The sequence below is a fragment of the Mobula birostris genome, chromosome 3 (assembly GCF_030028105.1).
Source record: "Mobula birostris isolate sMobBir1 chromosome 3, sMobBir1.hap1, whole genome shotgun sequence".
Lineage (NCBI taxonomy): Eukaryota > Metazoa > Chordata > Chondrichthyes > Myliobatiformes > Myliobatidae > Mobula > Mobula birostris.
In genome coordinates this window covers 5,665,562-5,689,308 of record NC_092372.1, presented here as the reverse complement: position 1 = coordinate 5,689,308, position 23,747 = coordinate 5,665,562, and the positions used below count along the sequence as shown (strand labels likewise).

Sequence of the window (23,747 nt, the reverse complement as noted above, 5' to 3'; positions counted from 1 at the left end):
GTGCCAGTGGTGGACGTGATTTTGATTTCAACTTTTAAGGGAAATCTGGATAGTTACATGATTGAGAGGGGTGTGGAGGGCGATGGTCCTGGTGCAGGTCGATGGGACTGGGCAGTATAAATGTTCAACATGGACTAGATGGGCTGAAGGGCCTGTTTCTGTGCTGTAGTGTTCTATGGCATTATGACTGCATAATGGTGGACATCGGAGCTACTGGGCAGTTGTTATCCCCTTACTTTAGTCCTGTTACCAAGTACTCATCTTAGTCCAGTGCTGCTGCTTGTTGTATTCCTCACTGAAGTAGGGTTGGCCAGCTGACTTGATAGCACTAGGATGACTGATGTGTTGGCCATCCAGATTATACTGCCAGTATACACTGCACTTTCAGAAGGATCTTGGAATACAAGTTCATCGTTCCTGAAAGTAGCTACACAGGTTGATAGGGTGGTTAAGAAGACATATGGCATGCTTGCATATTAATCAAAGCATTGAGATCAAAAGTCAGCAAGTTATGTTGCAGCTTTATAAAACTCTGGGTAGGCTGCATCTGGTTGCCCCATTATGGAAGGATGTTGAAGCTTTGGAGAGGGTGCAGAAAGGGTTAACCAGGATGTTGTCCAGATTAGAAGACATGCGATAACGAGAGATTGGACAAACTTGGGTTTTTTACACAGAGTTGTGGGTGCCTGGAGTGCTCTGCCTAGGGTTGAGGTGGTCGAGGCAGATACATTGGGGACTTCTAAGAGACATTTAGGTATGCACATGAATGAGAGGACATTGAAAAATTTGAAGGACAAACAATGTGTAGGCAGAGGCGATTAGCTGGTCATCTGTTTACTAATTTAATTGGTTTGGCACAACACTGTGGGCTGAAGGGCCTGTTTCTGTGTTGTACTCTTTTACGTTTTAGTGTTTAACTCATAACAAATAAATGATGATCAAATGGTGGAGCAGATCGATGGGCTAAATGGCCCAATCTTGCTTCTATGTCTGATGGTGTCATCTTCACGAGGCACCACTATTCCTACTACTTTGACCGTATCCTTCAAACAACTGACCTCTGCCACCAAGAAGGACCCTGTATGTTACTGCCTTTCTATCTTTGTTACATTATCTTTATTGCCCTTCCATCTTCATTATGCTCCAACGTACTGGCAAAATACCGACTTCAGCATCACTGGCTGATTCCCACAAATTCAAAATTCAAGATTGTTTAATGTCCTTTTCAGAAGTGTAAAGGAGAACAAAATAATTATTACTCTGGATCTGATGCAACACAAAAAAACATAATAAAATAAAGAACAGAAACAATTTAAAAAAACACAATAAATATGAATATGTAAGGTAGCTTATATACATGGATGGATTGTATGTCCATAAAGTGACACTAGGCACAGGAGTGTCTATACATAAGGTGACTGACAGGAAATGATAAAGTAGTGGTGGTTGGGTGTGTGGAGAGGTGGGTTAGTGGGTGGAGGTGTTGATCAGCCTTACTGCTTGGGAGAAGTAAGTATTTTTGAGTCTGGTGGTTCTGGCGTGGCTGCTGTGTAACCTCCTCCCTGATGGGAGTGGGACAAGTATTTTTTTAAATGACTTTTTTAAAAAAAGTACTAACATCAGGGATTCATTTTCACCAGGTATCTGCCAGAGGCCACCAGCAGTGTGAGAGTTAACGTCATATCTGATGATGCCAGCCCTGAACAGCCCACCTCCCAACCTGGGCGGGTTACAAACACAGTGTATGGCTTTAGCTGTGTGAGAATGTGTAGGAGAGGCTGAATAAACATTCCAGTGTAATAGGAGAGACAAGAGTAGGGGGTGGGAGTGGTGGTGTTTTAATATCTGGTAGCATGTGGTTAGATCACATTCCTAAATTCTGTCTCCTCATGCAAAAGGGCTATAGGGGTTGCCAGCAGAGTGAGGGGTGGGGTGATCCAGTTCAAACTGGCCTAGCAGCAGAGGGGCGTTTCCTTGGCACCTTTGATAACTGCTCAGCACTGCTGGCAACCCTGTTTAAAAGCCTCCACTGGTACAGCAGCATTTAACATTGCTGTTCTGCACAGCCTTTAAGGTTGTATTTAAATCAGCGTTTATTTCCCCTGGCTAACACTGCATAGGACATATTCATTGGGTGTAGAGAATGGAAGGAGAGGGAGGGTGTTCCGGCATATTATAGACTACATCACGCCCTTCCTTAATTGCTATGGGTTTAAGCCAGTTCTACAATCTTTCCTTGGACACTTTTCAACCCGTCGCACTGTGTTCCCTGTGATGTATGCAGGCGGATTCACATTTTTAACTTCACATTTTAAAATCCAGCTATTTGAGAATAGGCATCTCCCTCGGTTTCTCTTTCTCTGACCTAAGTATATAAACTATCTCACTTATTTATATTCATTGTGTTTTCTATTGTTATTGTATTCTTCATTTTCTGTGTGTTTTTTGTTTGTGCTGTATCAGATCCAGAGTAACAATTATTTTGTTCTCCTTCACACTTGTGTACTGGAAATGACATTAAACAGTCTTGAATCTACAAACAGTGGTAAACCACACAAACAATTCAAAGTTGACATTCTGAATCTCCGAACTATATTTCTGGGTAAAATCATCTCTATATTCATATAAAGGACTGGCCTTTATCCATTTCTTGCCGCCGCCCTGTGGGTTCTTTCCTGAAGTGCTGGGACCAACCCTTTCCCATATCCTCTTGTCATTGGCACGGTGCCCTTGCTGCCGGGAGGACAGGTGAGAAGAACTGCTCTATAGCACACTGAAGCAGTGTGTCTCACCGCTCTCACTCATCTTGTCACCGTGTGCGCATCTCTGCCTTTTGGGCTACTGATTCCCACAATAAGAAGCCTGTGCCTGTCTGAAACTACCCTGTCCACTGTAAGTCTTGCTGATCTTCATTCTGCCTCTTTTTAAGTGCTAGTGTGGTTAAATTTGTAAACAGAACAAAGTTTATGCTTTTGACTGTGTCTAAGCAGAGATCACCGAATCGTAGTCGGTGCGTCTGGTTACTAATTTTGAGAGTTCCTTGTGGGTCTTTTGAATAAAATTAGTAGTGAAGAACTGATGTTTTTTTAAAACTATATCTGTTGTTCCCAGAAGAGGCCAGTACGTTGAGGATGGGGAGAAAGTTCAGTGTGCATTGTGAAAAGAGAGGCGCACAGTTAGAAATCTGGAGTTCGTTATTTTCCCTTCTCAGGAGAGCTTGATTGTTCCCATTTGGTATGAACAATAGTAGTGTACAAATTTACTGTGTAAAGCACCAGAATTTGAATAACTAATAAAGCACTTAGTAAATGTATTTTTGTGTACAGTATTAACCGACATACAATTAAGCCTGTTTTTCTCTTGACTCTCTTCCAACTAAGCTGCTGATCACTAACTTTGCTTCCTTCTCCATGTAGTCTCATGCTGCATGGTGACCTGACAGAGGTGTATAGGGTGATGAGAGGCATTGATCATGTGGATAGCTAGAGGCTTTTTCCCAGGCCTGAAATGGCTAACACAAGAGGGCATAGTTTTAAAGTCTTTTCACAGGTGTTGCATTCAAAATCATTAGGCCATTATTCAAAGCACCCTCCCCTCTCTTCCCTGCCTTCACCACCCTCCATTCCTTTGAGAATCTCCTTCTCTCAGAATCAGAGTTATTGTCTTTATTTTCCTGTAAATGCCTGCAAGAAAATGAATCTCTGGGTGGTATGTATATGATATATGCATTGATATAGAAACATAGAAAATAAGTGCAGGAGTAGGCCATTCGGCCCTTCGAGCCTGCACCACCATTCAGTATGATCATGGCTGATCATCCAACTCAGAACCCTGTACCTGCCTTCCCTCCATACCCCCTGATCCCTTTAGCCACAAGGGCCATATCTAACTCCCTCTTAAATATAGCCAATGAACTGGCCTCAACTGTTTCCTGTGGCAGAGAATTCCACAGATTCACCACTCTCTGTGTGAAGAAGTTTTTCCTAATCTCGGTCCTAAAAGGCTTCCCCTTTATCCTCAAACTGTGACGCCTCGTGCTGGACTTCCCCAACATCGGGAACAATCTTCCTGCATCTAGCCTGTCCAATCCCTTTAGGATCTTATACGTTTCAATCAGATCCCCCCCCAATCTTCTAAATTCCAACGAGTATAAGCCTAGTCGATCTAGTCTTTCATCATATGAAAGTCCTGCCATCCCAGGAATCAAGCTGGTACTCCCTCTATGGCAAGAATGTCTTTCCTCAGATTAGGGGACCAAAACATATACAGTATGTTGTGAAATTTCTTTTACAAAGGCAATACACTACAACACGTAAATGATTACTATCAGTTCCAATAAGAAATATATAAAAAATAATTAAGTCATGCCAAAAGAGAGTGAAATAATGAGGTAGTGTTCATGGGTCCATGGACCATTCAGAGATGACAGTGGAGGGAAAGAAGCTGTTCCTCAAACATTCAGTGTGGGTCTTCAGGCTCCTGAACCTCCAAAGTAATGAGAATTGGGCATGTCCTGGATGGCGAGGGCCCTTAATGATGGATGCTGCCTTCTTAGACTTTCAACTCTTTGGACATGTTGTTGCCTCCTAACTCCCTAAGTGTTTAATGTCAAAACCATCAAGGCATCAAAAAAAATTGATCAGAGTTGATGAAGACATGCTGAATTTGTTTAGCTTCTTGAGGAATTAGAGGTGTTGGTGAGGTGTTGTGGATAGTTTGGGGGTGTTGTGGATAGGCTGGAGATTTGTCAGAGGTTACAGCAGGACATCGATAGGATGCAGAACTGGGCTGAGAAGTGGCAGATGAAGTTCAACCCAGATAAGTGTGGTGGTGCATTTCAGTAGGTCAAATTTGAAGACAGAATATAATATTAATGGTAAGACTCTTGGCAGTGTGGAGGATCAACTGAGATCTTGGGGACCATGTTGGTAGGACGCTCAAAGCTGCTGCGCAGGTTGACAGTGTTGTTAAGAAGGTGTATGGTGTGTTGGCATTCATCAACCGTGGGATGGAGTTCAAGGGCCGCGAGGTAATGTTAAAGATGTATAAGACCTTAGTTAGACCCCACTTGGAGTACTATGTTCAGTTCTGGTCACCTCATTACAGGAAGGACGTGGATGCTCTAGAGAGAGTGCAGAGGAGATTGACAAGGATGTTGCCTGGATTGGAGAGCATTCCTTATGAGAATAGGTTGAGTGAATTTAGCCTTTTCTCCTTGGAGCGGCGGAGGATGAGAGATGAGCTGATAGAGGTGTATAAGATGATGAGAGGCATTGATCGTGTGGATAGTCGTAAGCTTTTTCCTGGGCCTGAAATGGCTAACACAAGAGGACACAGTTTTAAGGTGCTTGGAAGTAGGTACTAAGGGGGATGTCAGGGTAAGTTTTTCACACAGACAGTGGTGGGTGACGGTGACGGTGGTAGAGGCAGATACAATAGAGATTTGTTAAGAAACTCAGATATGTACATGGAGCTTAGAAAAATAGAGGGCTATGCAGCAGGGAAACTCTAGGCAGATTCTAGAGTAGGTGACATGGTCGGCACAACATTGTGGGCCGAAGGGCCTGTCATGTGCTGTAGATTTCTATGTTTTATGCTCTATGTCCTATGTTCTAAAGCCTTCTTGGCCATGACATCAATGTGGTTGGAGCCAGTCAGATGACTGGTGATGTTCACGCCTAGAAGCTCCAACCCTCTCAACCTTAACACTTCTAATGTAAACAGGAACACTGCCCACTTCCTGCAATGATCAGCACTTTGGTTTTGGTGACATTGAGGGAAAGGTTGTTGACACAACAACATACGACTGGACTCTATAATCCAACTCATTGTTATGTGAGATGCTGCACACTACATCGGTCTCATCTGCAAACTTGTAGTTAGAGTTAGAGCAGAATCTGCCCATGTAACCACGAGTGTACAGATAGTAGAGAAGAGGGTAGAGTTTAATGATAATAAATCATTTTCAGAATTACATATTTACATCCCATCTGACTGAACACAATCCCAATGTCCAGTCTGAAAACAAAACACAGATAGCCAATACACTTTACTTCTGTTAGTGTTGAAGAATATCTGCAAACAGACAGATTATTAATTGATTAAACCGACTTATCTTGACTGTGAATTTTGTGGTAGGGACATGTCTTCAACAATGTGTTAATACAGAAGATGACCATGAACAGACTTCCCTGATCTCATCATGGGAATATCAATGAGACCCAATTGACATGTACCATAAGACATAGGAGCAGAATTAGGCCACTCAGCACATTGAGTCTGCTCCGCCATTCCATCATGGCTGATCCCGGATCCCACTCAACCCCATACACCTGCCTTCTCGCCATATCCTTTGCTGCCCTGACCGATCAGGAACCTATCAACTTCTGCTTTAAGTATACCTACGGACTTGGCCTCCACTGTAGTCTGTGGCAGAGCATTCCACAGATTCATGACCCTGGCTAAAAAAATTTCTCCTTGCCTCTATTCTAAAGGGTTATCGCTCAATTTTGAGGCAGTGCCCTCCAGTTCTGATTACCCCCACCACAGGAAACATCCTCCCCACATCCACCTTATCTAGGCCTTCCAACATTCAGTAGGATTCAGTGAGATCCCCCCACATTCTTCTAAATTCCAGTGAGTAGAGGCCCAAAGCTGCCAAATGCTCCTCATATGTTAACCCCTTCATTCCCGGAATCATTCTCATGAACCTCTTCTATACTCTCTCCAATGACAACACATCCCTTCTGAGATATGGGTCCCAAAACTGTTGACGATACTCGAAGTGTGACCTGACTAGTGTTTTATAAAGCCTCAGCATTATCTCCTTGCTTTTATAGTCTATTCCCCTTGAAATAAATGCCAACATTGCATTTGCCTTCTTTACCACAGACTCAACCTGTAAATTAACCTTCTGGGAGTCTTGCACAGGACACCTAAGTCCCTCTGCATTTCTGATGTTTTTGAATTTTCTCCCCATTTAGATAATAGTCTGCACTATTGTTCCTTTTACCGAAGTGCATTGTTATGCATTTCCCAACACTCTATTTTATCTGCCACTTTATTGCCCATTCTTCCAATTTGTCCTGCTGCTATCTCATTGCTTCCTCAGCAGTACCTAGCTCTCTACCTATCTTGGCATCTGCAAACTTTGCCACAAAGCCATCAATTCCATTATCCAAATCATTAACAAACAATGTGAAAAGTAACGGTCCCATCCCTGAACCCCAAGGAACACCACTAGTCACTGGCAGCCAACCAGAAAAGGCCCCCTTTTATTCCCACTGACTGCCTCCTGCCTGTCAGCCACTCCTCTATCCATGCCAGCATCTTTCCTATAATTCCATAGGATTTTATCTTGTTAAGCAGCCTCATGGTTGGCGCCTTATCAAATGCCTCCTGAAAATCCAAGTAACTGACATCCACTGCCTCTCCTTTGTCCACCCTGCTTGTTCCTTCCTTGAAGATCTCTAACAAATTTGTCAGACGAGATTTTCCTTTACAGAAACCATGCTGACTTTGACTGATTTTATCATTAGTCCCCAAGTACCCCGAAACCTCAACCTTAATAATGTTTGCCAGCACTTTCCCAACCACTGAGGTTAGGCTAACAGACCTATAATTTCCTTTCTTTTGCCTTCCTCCCTTCTTAAAGAGTGGAGTGACATATACAATCTTCCAGTCCTCTGGGACAATGCCAGAATCAGGTGATCCTTGAAAGATCATGACCAATGCATCCGTTATCTCTTTAGCAACCTCCCTCAGGACTCTGGGATGTAGTCCATCTGGATCAGGTGACTTATCCACCTTAAGACCATTCAGTTTGCATAGCACCTTTTCCTTTGTAAGAGCAATGGCACTCACTCCTGCTCCCTGACACTCACGGACATTTGGTACACTGCTAGTGTCTTCCACAGTGAAGTCAGATGCAAAGTACTCATTAAGTTCATCTGCCATTTCTTTGTTCCTCATTACTAAGTCACCAGTATCATTTTCCAGTGGTCCAATATCAACTCTCACCTCCATTTTACTGTTTATATAACTGAAAAAAATTAAAGTATCTTGCTTTATATTATTGGCTAGTCTGCCCTCATATGTCATCCTTTCCCTTCTTATGGGTTTTTTAGTTGCCTTTTGTTGGATTTTAAAAGCTTCCCAATCATCAACTTCCTACTCACTTTTGCTACCTTATATGCCCTTTCCTTGAGTTTTATGCAGTCCTTAACTTCCCTTGTCAGCCACAATTGCCTACCCCTGCATTTTGAGAACAACTTCTTCTCTGGGACATATCTATACTGCGCCTTGTGATCTATTCCCAGAAGCGTTAGCCATCCCTGCTCTGCTGTCGTCCCCCAACTAGTATCCTCCTTCAATCCACTTTGGCACACTCCTCTCTCATGCCTCTGTAACTCCCCTTCTTCCATTGCGATAATGATATATGTGACATATGCTTCTCCCTCTCAAATTGCAATATTTAGTCATTTATTGTCGTCTCTTGTGTAGTTAGGACAGTACAGAATCAGAGTAACCCAACCACCTACTTTCCCTTCCCACCTAACTTCGCCTATCACCTTGTAGCTTGTATTTCCTCTCCTCCCCCCCCCCCCCCCGGGCACACCCCCTTATTCTGACTCCTTCGCCCTTCATTTCCAGTCCTGATGAAGGGTCTCAGTCTGAAATGTCATCTGTCTATTCCTTTCTATAGATCCTACATTTTACTCTGGACACCCAGCATCTGTAGAATATCTTGTGTTATGTCATCTGAGGTTGGAGCAGCAGTGTGCCATTTGGTCCATTGAGTCTGCTCCATGGGCTGATTTATTATCCCTCTCAAGGCCATTCTTCTGCCTTCTCCCATAACCTTTGATGCCATTTCTAATTAAGCACCTCACGCCAAATGCTGGAGGAACTCAGCAGGTCAGGCAGCATCCTTAGAAATGAATAAGTACTTCCGCTCAAGACCCTTCTTCAAGTCTGAGAGGGATAGGAGAAGACGCTAGAGTAAAAAGGTGGGTGGAGGGAAAGCGGACAATCTGGAAGCCATAGGTGAGGCCAAGCGGGTGAGAAAGGTAAAGGGCTGGAGAAGAAGGAATCTGATAGGAGAAGAGAGTGGACCATAGGAGAAAGGGAAAAAAGGAGAGGCACCAGTGGGAGGTGATAGGCAGGTGAGAAGAAGAGCTAATCGAGAATAGAAAAAGAGAGAAGAGGGGAGGAATAAACATTACTGGAAAGAGAAATCAATGTTCATGCCATTAGGTTGAAGCAGCCTTTCTCAACCTTTTTGTCCTGGAGGAGGCCTTGAAATAATTTTCAGGTCTCAGGGAACCCCTGCATAAAAATCATTAAACCTACAGCTCACAGAACATTAGTGTGATCAGTGGGTTGTAGATACAATAATCCAAAAATAATTGTCAATGCTCTTTTGAGTAGAGAATTAACTTTTAGCCAACCTTCCTTGAAAAAAAACTGGTAGTTAAGCTTAGCTTACCTTTCTTGAAATTAATCTCTTCCTTTCCCTTTCATAAATTTTAAAAACTCATAAGGGAAACGTAATACATTTCTGTTAAATAACTGGCTTAAGCCAAAGTGGGACTTAATTTTTCTAAAGGTAAACTCATTAGATTTAATTTAAATAAAGGTTATAAATTGATTTTAAATCATGCTATGTACAACATGAAAATTTTTTGACAATGTTGAATAGTAAAGTTACTAAAAACCATAAGCCAAAGCAATATGAATAAAAATATAACCTAAGACTAATTTTATACAAGACTTTGAAAAAACATTTTCTCACAAAGTGACATGATCAGGCTCAAATATAGGCCTAGCACATGAAGCCTGTGCTTGTTTTTTGCTGCACAAATACTCAATGCTGGGTCAAACTTGAGGTAAGATCACACAGATTTCATCTTCAACTGATCACTATCCTTGCTCTTGATGCTTGCTAAACAAGATAAAGCTTGCTGATACGTGTAAGAAGTTGCAAACTGCAGCAAAATGTTCATTTCTTTCCTATGAATGGCAGGATACTCTTCTTTCACAGAAATCTAGAAATTGACCTGGGGCAGGTCAGTAAATCTCATCTTGACTGCACAATCAGACTGTATCTCACAAAGATCTTCCTCTCCTCTCAAAGTCAAGTTCTCAGGCTGAGCAGTAGATTCAGATAAAGTGTCCTTCACCCAGTCGTACACTTGTGTTGAAAGGGAGGAAAATACTGTTCAGTTTTGTTCTGCAGTTCTTACAGGTGATTTTCAATTTGACTCACTGTCAAGCCTAAGTAGCAGTGGAAACATTTGAAGATTTATTTTTGCAACATGAGTTTTCCAAGGATTCACTTTCGTTTTAAGCCTAAGAATCTTGTCACTTGAAGTCAAACATTTTTTCCAGGATCTTGCAGAGTCTTGTTCAACTGGTTTATATGATGAAAAATGTCTGTTAGGTGGGCTAGTTTCTGCAGCCATTCTTCATCCTCAAAGCACCCGGCAAAATCTGGCCTAAAAGACAGACCTTTTGTTTCCAGATATGAAGACAAAACAATAAATATATCTTGACCTTTGCTTATTTTGGACAGCTTTTAGCAACAGCAAAAAGTTTCCTTGAATTTCACCATCATTTACAAATCTTGCAACTGCTACAACATGACATTTATTGGTTAACTCTGTTGATTCATCAACATGGATAGAGAAGCTGTTTTTTTTTCCAGTTTGTCACACAAAACCTCTTCACAGCATGTGGCATATTACCAATACATCGACTTATTGTACAGTTTGAGAGTGAAACCTTTTCAATTTCTCATACTGTATCTTGTCCTAACATTTTACACACTATAACTTTTCATGCTGGCCTTGTCAGGTTCTCACCAATGGTGTGACTTTTCCTTTTCTGGGTAATAAGTTCTGCTATTAAATAACTTGCTTCCTGAGTCCTTTTACTGACTGTGACTTCATTAACAAAAGCTTTACAATGTTTTGAGATTCCAATAGCTGTTTAAAATAATCAGCACTTTTATGTGTCATATGGCTGTGATTTGTGGTTAAGTGTCTTTTCAATTTTGCTGGAGCTATTGCTACATTTGCCACAGTCCATGTAAAACTCATTGATAAATAGCTTTCATTGTAAAGATGGGCTTTTTTGTGTCCATTGTTGTGCTAGTGCAGTGAAATGATTCAGAAGATTGTAATTCTTTATCATTAACCTCATCAGAAATGTCCATAGGCCCAGGCCTAGAATCCTCCTCTTCCATCTCACACCTCCTCTTCAAAAATCACCACGTTGGACCATCAGATGAGGGGTTAATAAAATATCCCTGTGTAACTAACACTTCACGCTCCACATCAGTCTACCGCCCTCCCCTTTGTGCAATACAGCACTCACCAATTCTCTCTCGTCAAAATCTGAGAATGAATTCAACCAAATAAATGCAGTCATACTGCGCATGGCCGTACTGGGCTGAGAGACTTTTAACGAGATTGTAAATGGGGCTGCTTGGTCACTGGCCACCACTGCGAGCACCACCATTATGTTGCGCTATGTTGAAAATACAATGTTTTTTTTAATCACAATCTCTTGCGGAACCCCTAGTGACCTCTCACGGACCCCTCGTTGAGAAACCCTGGGTTGAAAACTACCTGGATAGAATATAAGGTGCTGTTCCTCCACCCTGAGGGTGGTCTAATCATGACACAAGAGGAGGCCATGGACTGACATGTCAGACAGAAATGAAGAGAGAAATAAAAATGGCTGGCCAGCGGGAAATTATGATTTTGGCGGATGGAGCAGAGGTGCTTGACAAAGCGGTCTCCACAGTTTATATTGGGTCTCACCAATGTAGAGGATAAGTGCCAGGAGGGAGATTGGTGGGAAGAGACAAACAGACAAGGGAATCATGGAGGGAGCAATCCCTGTGGAAAGCGGCAAGTAAGGTAGGGGATTTAAAGATGTGTTTGGTGGTAGGATCCTGTTCAAAATGGTGGAAGTTGCGTAGTAATATGTTGGATGCAGAGGTAGGCGAGGACAAGAGGAACACTATCCCTGTTAAGGTGGTGGGAAGATATCTAGGGAATGGAGGAGATGCAGCTGAGGGCAGAATCAATGGTAGAGGAAGGGAAACCCTGTTGTTTGAAGAAGGACAACTCTGAGACGAAGGAACTGAGAAAAGGAGATAGCACTTTTAACAGGAGACAGGGTGGGTAGAGGTATAGTCATGATAATTAAGAGCCTATTAACCTCCACCTTAAATAAACCCAATGACTTGGCCTCCACAGCGGTCTGTGGCAATGAATTCCACAGATCTACCACCATCTAGCTAAAGAAATTCATCCTTATTTCTGTTATAAGGGTACATACATTCTTCTATTCTGAGGCAAAGCCCTCTGGTTCCAGACGCCCTCACACCCACTCCCTCCCCTCCACATCCACTCTATCCAGGCCTTTCAATATTCAATGAGATCCTCCCTCATTTTTCTAAACTCCAATGAGCACAGCCCCAGAGCCATTAAATGCTCCTCATACATTAACCCTTTCATTCCCAGAACCATTCTTGTGAACCTCCTTTCATCCCAATGTTAACTGCTGTATTTTCAACCTTTTAGCTCTCAAGAACTGGAAGTTTCTGTTAAAACACTGAAGTCCCTCCACTCCATTCCTCCTTAGGGCCATCTTTGATCAAGATTTTGCTCACCTGTTCTAATACTTCCTTTGGATTGGAATAGGTTTTTTTTTAGTATTATGCCTCTGATAAGGCATTGGAAATATCTTAAGCATGAGAAAATCTGCAGATGCTGGAAATCCAGAGAAACACGCACAAAATGCTGGAAAAACTCAGCAGGTCAGGCAGCATCTATGCAGAGGAGTAAGCAGTCAAGAGTTTGGGCCTGAAATGTCAACTGTTTACTCTTTTCCATAGGTACTGTGTTGCATTGACAATATGTTATTTTAAAACAATTATGGTTGAAAAAATTGTGTGTGTTTTTATAGTTACAAGGCTTCCAATAGTGAAAAAGCATCAATTTCTCTCTGGAAATTAATTATCCACCAGATCTGGGGGCATCATGGTATCGTAGCCGCTAGCGCAACACCCTTACAGTGTCAGTGACCCGGGTTCAATCCCTGTCACTGTCTGTGAGGAGTGTGTACGTTCTCCCCATTACCGTGTACCGGTCAGTATAACGGTATTACAGTGTCCGTGACCAGGGTTCAATTCCCGTCACCGTCTGTGAGGAGTGTGTACGTTCTCCCCATTACTGTGTACATTCTCGTGTGACCGTATGGGTTTTGTTCGGCTGCACTTTCCCACCCCCCTCCCCCCACATCTGAAAGGTGTACGGGTTAGTAGGTTAATTGGTCACATCGGTGTAGTTCTGTGGTGCAGGCTCGTTGGTCCAGAAGGGTCTAGAACTGTGCTGTACCTCTGAATAATAACAAATACAATGAGATTGTGGAAAAGCAGACGTTGTCAAATGGGACCAGCTCAGGGTCTGTCGGAAGGGCTGAAATCCATGTTGCCTGACTCGTCATGGAGGGTCCAGAGGAGTTTCACAAGGATGATTCCATCAATGAAAGGGTTAACATATGAGGAGTATTTGATAGAGTTTAGAAGAATGAGAGGGGATCTCATTGAAACCTATGGAATACTGAAATGTCTCGACAACGTAGATGTGGAGTGGATATTTCCTATAGTTGGGGAGTCCAGGACCGGGGGCACAGGCTCAGAATAGAGGGATGTTCATTTTGAACAGAGATGAGGAATTTCTTTAGCCCAAGGGTGGTGAATCTGTGGAAATCATTGCCACAGACAGCTGTGGATGCCAAGTCATTGGGTATATTTGAAGTTGAGTTTGATATATTCTTGATTTTGTCAAGGCATCAAAGGTTCCAGGGAGGAAGCTGGAGAATGGGGTTGACAGGGATAATAAATCAGCAATGATGGAATGGTGGAACAGACTCGATGGGCCGAATGTCCTAATTCTGCTTCTGTGTCTCATGCTCTAATGGTTTTATGACTCAGCAAGAGATTCTAAGTTTGTTGGTCTTATTTGTACCCTACTATTTTGCTTGTGGCCACTATTAAAGATCCTGCCCACCACAGTCCTTCTCTCTTCTTCCTCCTTCCATCAGGCAGGGGGTACAAAAGCACATGCAGTCAAGTTCAAGGACAGCTTCTATCCGGCTGTGATGACTAACGAATGTTCCCTGAGGACTCTTGACCTCACATCTACGTCCAGGAGACAGACTGAAACCTGGCTGACTGTCTTTCAACCAACTACTTTGCACATGGAGATCAGAGGGAAGGAGACCTATTATCTCTCATTCCTGATGGCCTACATTTATTTTATTCATTTTTCATATCTGGGCATGATATTGCACAACCGTATCATGCTTAAGAAGGTAACAACCCACTGCAGTCCCTCAGAGTCAGAATCAGAATCAGGTTTAATATTATTGGTATTTGCTGTTTGCAGCAGCAGAACATTGCAATACATAATGACAAAGGAGTGTAGTGTTGGGAAGTGTATGGTCATGCACTTTGGTAGAAGAAATGAAAGCATTGACTATTTTCTAAAAGAAGAGAAAATATAAAAATCTGAAGTGCAAGGGGATTTGAGAGTCCTTGTACAGATTATTTTCTAGGTTGCGTCAGTGGTGAGGAAGGCAAATGCAATGTTAACATTCATTTCAAGAGGACTAGAATATAAAAGCAAGGATATTTTGTTGAGACTTTATAAAGCACTGGTGAGGCCTTACTTGGAGTATCGTGAGCAATGTTGGACCTCTTACATATCTTAGAAAGGATGTGCCGAAACTGGAGAGGGTTCAAAGGATGTTCACGAAAATGATTCCAGGATTGAACGTCTTATTATATGAAGAGTGTTTGATGGCTCTCGGCCTCTATACACTGGAATTCAGAAGAAGGAATGGTGATCTCATTGAAACCTATCAAAGGCCTAGTTTTTGTATATTTTTAAGCCAGAGGTTGATAGATTCATGATTAGTTGATATATAATTAGATGATATATAATGAACCACCCTGGTTTCCTTGGCTGGGTAAGGCTAGGAAAGACACTGTCAAGTCCTGCCAAACTTGTGAGATTGAAACAGCTTGTTCCACCCCAAACTCCGGTTTGTGTGGATGCTGTGTAATTCACTACCCTGTTACAAATTAGTGCCACGAAATGACAGACAGTACACTGCATGCGATTAAAGGAATTACGTTTATGAATCTTAACTGAAGGGTTAGTAAAGAATAACAAAAAGAAAAGGGCCCATTCTAATTAAACAGTCAAATGTGCACAAGTTGGAGCTCATCTTGAACTTCCTGTCACTCACGCGCTGGGCCCTCAGTCAATGTGAATGCCCAATCCACCTTCTAAACGTTGCTCACAATCCATCTTGAACAAACAGGTCTCCTACCGGATCGTATGCTACAAACAGTTCTCCCCAACATCTTCTGTCTTCATTTCCCACTGACCAAAAGCCCAAGACCAACCTTATTGTCCCTCACCAAGAAAACCTCCTGCTAATTGGATATGGCACACATTCTACATCATCCCTTATCTTCAACAGTAACCCAACCAGGCTGAAACCAGAACAGACTATTCTTACAGAGCAGCTAGTTGAAATATCTACAGCGTAACAGTAAAGATGTGCACCAGGGCATTACATAAGTAAGTAAAAATATTGAACCAAAACTGGAGTAAAGTAGAAGTTATCTGCAGTAGTTTTTTTTTAATACGGAGAGTGATGGGTGTGTGGAATGCACTACCGGGGTGATGGTGGAGGCAGATACTTTAGAGACGGTTAAGAGACTCTTAGGATAGACACATGGATGGTAGAAAAACAGAGGGTTCTGTTGGAGGGAAGGGTTAGATTGATCTTGGAGAAAGTTTAAAGATAGGGATCATTGTGTGCCAAAGAATCAGTTCTGTGCTGTAATATTTATGTTGCATCTTCTAACAGCAGAACGTAGCTGGAATTGGAATTTGTAGTATTGGTTTATTATTGTCACATGTACTGAGATAAGTGGAAAGCTTGTCCATACAGATCAGATCATTCCACGGTGCAATAATTAGATCAGTTATGATTAGATTTGCAAACGAGAAAATCTGCAGATACTGGAAATCCAAGCGGTACATTTAGCCATGACCCACCATGCACAAAGCCATGCTGACCATCCTTAATCAGTCCCTTACTATGCAAATACTCATATATCTGTTCCCTTAGAATACCTTCCAATACCTTTCCCACTACTGATGTCAGACTCACCAGCCTATAATTTCCTGGTTTATGTTTACAGCCTTACTGAAATAGCGGAACAATATTGGCTATCCTCCAATCGTCTGGTAGCTCCTCTGTCACTAAGAATGATGTAAGTATCTCTGCTGGTGCCCCTGCAATTTCTGCACTTGCCTCCCATAGGGTCCGAGGGAACATCTTGTCAGGCCCTGGGGATTTATCCACTCTGATTTGCACTACTTATTTAATTTAATTTTTTATACATTTTTTTTATAATTAAATTTTTTTGTTGTAAGACCATAAGATATAGGAGCAGAATTAGGCCATTTGGCCCATCGAGTTGTTCCACCATTTCATCATGGCTGATCCAATTTTCCTCTCAGCCCCAATCTCCTGCCTTCTCCCTGAATTCCTTCATGCCCTGACCAGTCAAGGATCTATCAAGGTCTGCCTTAAATATACAGAAAGACTTGGCCTCCATAGCTGCCTGTGGAAAAGAATTCCACAGATTCACCAACCTCTGGCTAAAGAAATTCCTCATCTTCTCCATTGTAAAAGAACTCCCCTCTATTCTGAAGCTTTGTCCTCTGGTCTTAAATTCTCCCACCATAGGAGGAAGAATCTAAGACCAAAGATTCTTAGATTCCACATCCACATTTAATTTATTTAATTTATTTGATTTATCTTTAATGATTTTAAGTGTTTCTGAACTTCAAAGTCAGCTGGCAAAGACGCATTTTTTTGCTTTGGTGGCTGGTAATGTCTATAATGGACATTCTGGCTCAGGGTGTCTGTGCTGTACTGTCCAGACCTTTGGACACTGGGTCAAAGATTCGTTGCCACAGATGGCTGAGGAGTCCAAGTTATTGTGTACATACAGTTAAAGCAGAGGTTGATAGATTCTTGATTAGTCAGGGTGTCAAAGGTTATGAGGGAAAGGCCGGAGAATTGGGTTGAGAGGGTTGATATATCAGCCATGATGGAATGGCAGAGCAGACTGGATGGACTGAATGGCCTAATTCTGCTCCTATGTTTTATGGTCTAAGAGGGAAAAGGTTATCTGCATCTGGTGCAAATAAGGTGTAGGAATTGAAGTCAAAAACTAAAGAGCTATCATGGTCAACAAAATGGTAGCGGGTTTTCAAATCATCGGCAAATGTCATCAGAATTTTGACCGATGGGAAATATCCCAGATAAATCTGAAACCAATCTCTCAGTTCTCATAACTGTGTGCATTATTTTAAACACCCAGTTTACCGCTGAACTGGAAGAGGAACTTAGCTTGACTTTTCTCCTTGCTCTCTGTATTTCCTTACCTGCCACCGTGGATAAAGTTACCTTTGACCACAGGACATTCTTTTGATTCATACCCTTGGAAACTTTGATATGTTCTCCTTTACTCTTGTGTACGGGAAATTACATAAAACAATCTTGAATTCTGAACCTTAAATGTTTTGTGAATGGATCTGAATAAAATAATTACTGAATATCTCATTAGACAAAAGGCTAACGATACTCTACAAATAGTGTTATCAATATTTATTGATTATTTACAATGTTTTATTCTCTTTCTGTGTTTGCAGTTTGCTGTCTTTTGCACATTGGATTTTTGTTGTGTGCAGTTTTTTTCTTTCTATTTGCTATGAATGCCCAGAAGAAAGCAAATCTCAGAGTTATAAATGGTGACATATATGTTCTTTGATAATAAATTTACTTCAAACTCTAAACTTTGATACACTGATCTTTTTTTTCCCAACAGATTGTCCACCTTGCATCTTGTCAGTGAAAACTTTTGGAATGTCAGCTCCAAATGCAAGAAGTGGAAGATCCCTCCTGAGAAATTGGTGTCCAAAGCTGCAGAGCAAAGTCTGGCGACAAAGGTAGGGGTTAATGTAACTTGAATTCCCACTAGATGTAATTATGATACTGATGAAATGTAATCCATTTAGCATCACTGGTGGTGAGATATATTGAGACATATTTTCAAACAACAGTATTGACATCCCTTTGTAATCCAGCAGATCTCCTCTGGCCATTCCAATCTCAGATTCAGATTCAGTTTTATGTATTTATCACATGTACGATGAAGCATACAGTGAAATGCATCCTTTGCATTAACAAACAACACACTGAGGAGGTGCTGGGGGCAGCTCGCAAGGTTTGCCACATACTCCAGCACCAATACAGCATGCTCACACTGTTCATCAAAACAACCCAGGACAACAAGCAGCAAAGTAAGTCCCTCTCCTCTCTCTCCCTTCCCATCCACCCACACAGACAGGTCACCAACCCCAGGACAGGCCTCCAGATCTCAGGTCTTGAGGCTTTAGATTTCCAGACTTTCCATAAGACCAAAATTAGGCCGTTTGGCCCATTGAGTCTGTTCCACCTTTTCATCATGGCTGATCCAATTTTCCTCTCAACTCCAACCTCCTGCATCCTCCCTATATCCCTTCATGCACTGAGCAGTCAAGAATCTATCAACTTCTGCCTTAAATATACATAAAGGCGTGGCCTCCACAGCTGCTTGTGTCAAAGAATTCCACAGATTCACCACTCTCTGGCTGAAGAAATTCCTCCACATCTACGATCTAAAAGGCTGAGGCTGTGTCCTCTGGTCTTAGACACTCCCACCATAGGAAACATCCACTCCACATCCACTCTATTAAGCCCCTTCACCATTTGATAGATTTCAGTGAGGTCACCCCTCATTGTTCTGAATTAGTGAATATAGGCCCAGAGCCATCAAATGTTCCTTGTCTGACAAGCCATTCAATCCTGGAATAATTTTCATGTATCTCCTTTATAGTTTCAGCACATCCTTTCTAAGATAATGGGCCCAAAACTGCTCACAATACTCCACAAGTGAGGCCTCACCAGTGCTGTATAAAGTCTCAGCATTATATTCTTGCTTTTATATTCTAGTCCTCTTGAAATGAATACAAACATCATATTTGCCTTCCTCACCAGATTCAACCTGTAAATTAACCTTCAGGGAATCCTGCACAAGGACTCTGAAGTCACTTTGCACCTCAGTTCTCACCTCAGTTCTTTGTATTTACTCTTCAGTTAGAAAATAGTCAACCCTTTCATTTCTTCTACTAAAGGGCATGACCTTACACTTCCTGACACTGAATTTTATTTGCCGTTTCTTTGCCCTTCCAATTTACTTTGGTGAATTCCTCTCTCATACCACTGTAATTTCCTTTACTCCACTGAAATACTGCTACGTCAGACTTCACTTTCTCCCTATCAAATTTCAAATGGAACTCAACCATATTGTGATCACTGTCCCCTAAGGGTTCTTTTACCTTAAACTCCCTAATCACCTCCAGTTCATTACATAACACCCAATCCAGTACAGTATAGCTGATCCCCCAGTAAGCTCAATGACAAACTGCTCGAAAGAGCCATCTCATAGGCATTCAACAAATACACTCTCTTGAGATCCATTACCAACCTGATTTTCCCAATTGACCTGCATGTTGAAACCTCCCATCACTATCATAACATTGCCCTTTTGACACGCCTCTTCTATGTCCTGTTGTGATCTGTGGTCCACATCCCAGATACTGTTGGGAGGCCTGAATGTAACTGCTATCAGAGTCCTTTTGTTCTTGTAGTTTCTTAACTCAACCCACAAGGATTCAACATCTTCTGATCCTATGTCACATATTTCTACTGATTTGATGCCATTCTTTACCAGTAGAGCCACGCCTCCCCCTCTGCCTACCTTCCTATCTCTCCAATACAACGTGTAACCTCTAACAGTCAGCTCCCAACTACAACCATCTTTTAGCCACGATTCACTGATGGCCACAACATTATACCTGGCAATCTGTAACAGTGCAACAAGATCATCCACCTTATTTCTTATACTCCGTGCATTGAGAGATAACACTTTGAGTACCGTATCTGCTACGTTTTTTGATTCTGCATCCCTAATGCACTGATACTTACCCTGCTGGCTGCGGTTTTGTCCTATTGTCTACCTGCCTTTCCTGACACTCAACAAAGCTATCCTTGCTTTTTTACCATCTGTCCTATCCTGAGTCCCTTCATTCTGGTTCCCAACCCCTTGCCAAATTAGCTTAAACTCTCACCAACAGCTCTAACAAACCTGCCCACGAGAATATTGGTGCCCCTCAGGTTCAGATGCAACCCATCCCTTTTGAACAGGTCATACCTCCCCCAGAGGAGATCCCAATGATCCAAGAACTTGAAGCCTTGTCCCCTGCACCAGCTTCTCAGCCATGCATTTATCAGCCAAATCATCCTGTTCCTACCCTTCATGGCATGTGGCACAGGCAGCAATCCAGAAATTACTACCTGAGAGGTCCTGCTTCTCAGCTTTCTGCCCAGCTCTCTCAATATGTACCAAGGCATCTGGCTGCTCTCCCTCCCCTTCTAAAATGCTGTGTGTGCAATCAGAGACGTCCCTGATCCTGGTACCTGGGAGGAACATACCATCCAGGTGTCCTGTTCACTTCCACTGAATCTCCTGTCTGTTCCTCTGACTATTGAGTCCCCTATCACTACCGGTCCCCTCTTCTCCCTCTTTCCCTTCTGCACCATGGACTCATGCTCAGTGCCAGTAACCCGGTCTCTGTGGCATTCCCCTGGGAGGTCATCCCCCATAAACTTAGGGGTGACTACTTCTCTGTAATCCAGATCGATTATCTCCTCACTCTCCTGTACATGCCGAAGGTCATCCAGCTGCTGCTCCACATCCCTAACATGGTCTTCAAGGAGCTGCAGCCGGATACACTTTACACAGATGTAGTTCCCTTGGAGACTCTGGGTCTCCCAGGATTCCAACATCCGGCAATTATTGGAGTGACATTTGCAATTTTCCAGTCTTCCAGAACCATTCCAGAATCAAGTGATTCTTGAAAGATCATTATTAATGCCACCATGATCTCTTCAGCCACCTCTTTCAGAAATCTAGTATGTAAACCATCAGGTCTGGTGACTTATCTACTTTCAGACCTTTCAGTTCCCCCAAGAATGTTCTCTCTAGTTATGGTAACTTCACACACTTCATGCCCTCTGACACTTGGAACTTCCACCATACTGCTAGTATCTTCCATGGTGAAAATACTTATGCAGTTCATCTGCCATTTTGTTATCCCCAATTGCTACTTCTCCAGCATCATTTTCCAGCAGTTCAATATCCACTCTCACCTCTTCTTTACACTTTATATATCTGAAGAAACTTTTGGTATCCTCTTTAATGCTATTGGCTAGCTTACTTTCGTATTCCATCCTTACCTCTTAATGACTTTTTAGTTGCTTTCTGTTGATATTTGAAGGCTTCCCAGTCCTCTCACTTCCCACTAACTTTTGCTCTATTATTTTGTTCTCTTTGGCTTTTATGTTGGCTTTGACTTCTCTTGTTAGCCATGGTTGTGTCATCTTTCCCTTAGAATACTTCTTCTTCTTTGGGATGTATATATCCTGTGCCTTCTGAATTGCTTCCAGAAATTCCAGCCATTGTTGCTCTGCCGTCACCCTGCCAATGTTCTTTTCCAATCAGTTCTTGCCAACTTCTCTCTCATGCTTCTGTAATTCCCTTTACTCCACTGTAATACTAATACATCTGACTATAGCTTCTCGTTCTCAAATTTCAGGGTGAATTCAATCATATTATGATCAGATTCTCCTGAGAATTCTTTTACCTTAATCTCTCTAATCAATTCTGGTTCATTGCACAACACCCAATCCAGAATAGCTGATCCTCTAGTGAACTCAGTCATGAGCTGCTCAAAAAAAACCATCTCATAGACACTCTAGAAATTCCTCTTCCCGTAATCTAGCACCAACCTGGTTTTCAAATCTACCTGCATACTGAAGACTTACAATTGACCTTGGCCTATGATATTCAGTATTAACACCCAAACTAGCCGATCTTGGACCCTGCGCCCTGAACTCCTAGCACGACAACCTCAACCCTATTGCCTCTTTGTGCCTCCTGCTCACACAAATAGGCTCTGACCTGTTATAGCCCAACAACACATGTACACAAAAACATCCAGTGACATGCATTGTGTTACAACCAACACAGTCCGAGGATGTGCTGAGGGCAGACTGCAAGTTTCACCACACTTTCCAGCGTCAACGTATCTCCACCAACAATGTTCATCAGAGTAACACAAGCAACAACAACAGCAAAGCAGACACATTCCGATCATAACACCCACTCACCCATTCACACAGGTCTCCAACCCTAGGTCAGACCACCTCCAGACTTCCTCCCTCCCTCCCTCTCTCCCACCCACTGACACAGGCCTGCAACCTCAAGACCGGCCACCTCTGGACCTCCTCCCTCTGTCCCTCCCTCCCAGACTCTGAGACCTCCAGCCCCAGGTAAGGCTACCTCCAGGGCTCCAATCTTTGGCCTTGGACTCTCAGACTTGCAGATATATATTTTTTTATGATTATGAAGACACGTAGTCCTCTTTTATTGTCATTTAGTAATGCATGCATTAAGAAATGATACATTATTTCCTCCGGTGTGATATCACAAAACAAAGGACACACCAAGACTAAAAAAACTGACAAAACCACATAATTATAACATATAGTTACAAACAGTGTAACAATACCATAACTTGATGAAGAAATCCGTGAGCACAGTAAAGTTCAAAGTTTCTCAAATGTCTCACATCTCACGCAGACGGGAGAAGGAAGAAAAACTCTCCCTGCCATGCCGACCACAATCCGACTCGGAGTCATCCGAAAACTTCGAGCTCTGATCAGCTCTCCGACGCCGAGTACTGAGCGCCATCTCTGTCTGAACGATTCGACCTCCTTCTCGGTCACCAAGAGCAGGCAAGGCCGGGGATTTTGAGGCCTACCTTCCGAAAGATTCCCAACCACACAGTAACGACAGCAGCGAATGGGCGTTTCAGAAATTTCTCCAGGTGTTCCTCTGTGCTTTCACGTCCATTCTCCATCAAATCAGAATTGTCCACAGCCCCTATTTAACAGATACGATATCATTTTTCACCGGGGGGCTGCGCATGCACAGGCGTGCCACCATCTTCTCCTCCCGCTGCATCCTACATTTGTCATATTCCTAAGACTCCTCAAATCCCGCTGCTAATAATGCATCAACACTGTAACTGTGTATTTCCAGAATAGGGAAAGGAGCTGCTTCAAACGATTTCTCATCTCTTATGTGGTCTTTCACCTGGGCATAATTACAACAGGATTTTAATTTTTCAGTATAAAAATGAACCTATAATATTTAAAAAGCCACTGTGTGCAGAACGTAGAACATTACACGCAGTACAGGCCCTTTGGCCCTTGATGATGTACTGACTTTTTGACCTACTCGAAGATCAACCTAATTTTTCCCTCCATTGTAGGCATCCGTTAGTCTCATGAGACCATGGATTTGTGCCTTGGAAGGTTTCCAGGGCACAGGCCTGGGCAAGGTTGTATGGAAGACCAGCAGTTGCCCATGCTGGTGTTGTCCAAGATGTTGTCCAAAGGAAGGGCATTAGGACCCA

At 42.5% G+C, this 23,747-nt stretch overlaps 1 protein-coding gene across 3 annotated transcripts in view; it reads left to right on the top strand.

Annotated features, from left to right (window-relative positions):
• Nucleotides 1–23,747, top strand: part of LOC140194525 (zinc finger and BTB domain-containing protein 7C) — a 261,687-nt gene that overhangs the window by 141,689 nt on the left and 96,251 nt on the right. Inside the window, exons 1-2 of one of the 3 annotated variants that reach the window (XM_072251731.1) lie at nucleotides 2,796–2,892; nucleotides 17,993–18,113. In XM_072251731.1, the coding sequence (XP_072107832.1) occupies nucleotides 18,031–18,113 (83 nt within the window). In that variant the 5' untranslated portion in view covers nucleotides 2,796–2,892; nucleotides 17,993–18,030. Of the gene's footprint in view, nucleotides 1–2,795; nucleotides 2,893–17,992; nucleotides 18,114–23,747 lie in introns of those variants that run through there. The other 2 variants (XM_072251730.1, XM_072251732.1) reach the window with 2 other exon arrangements.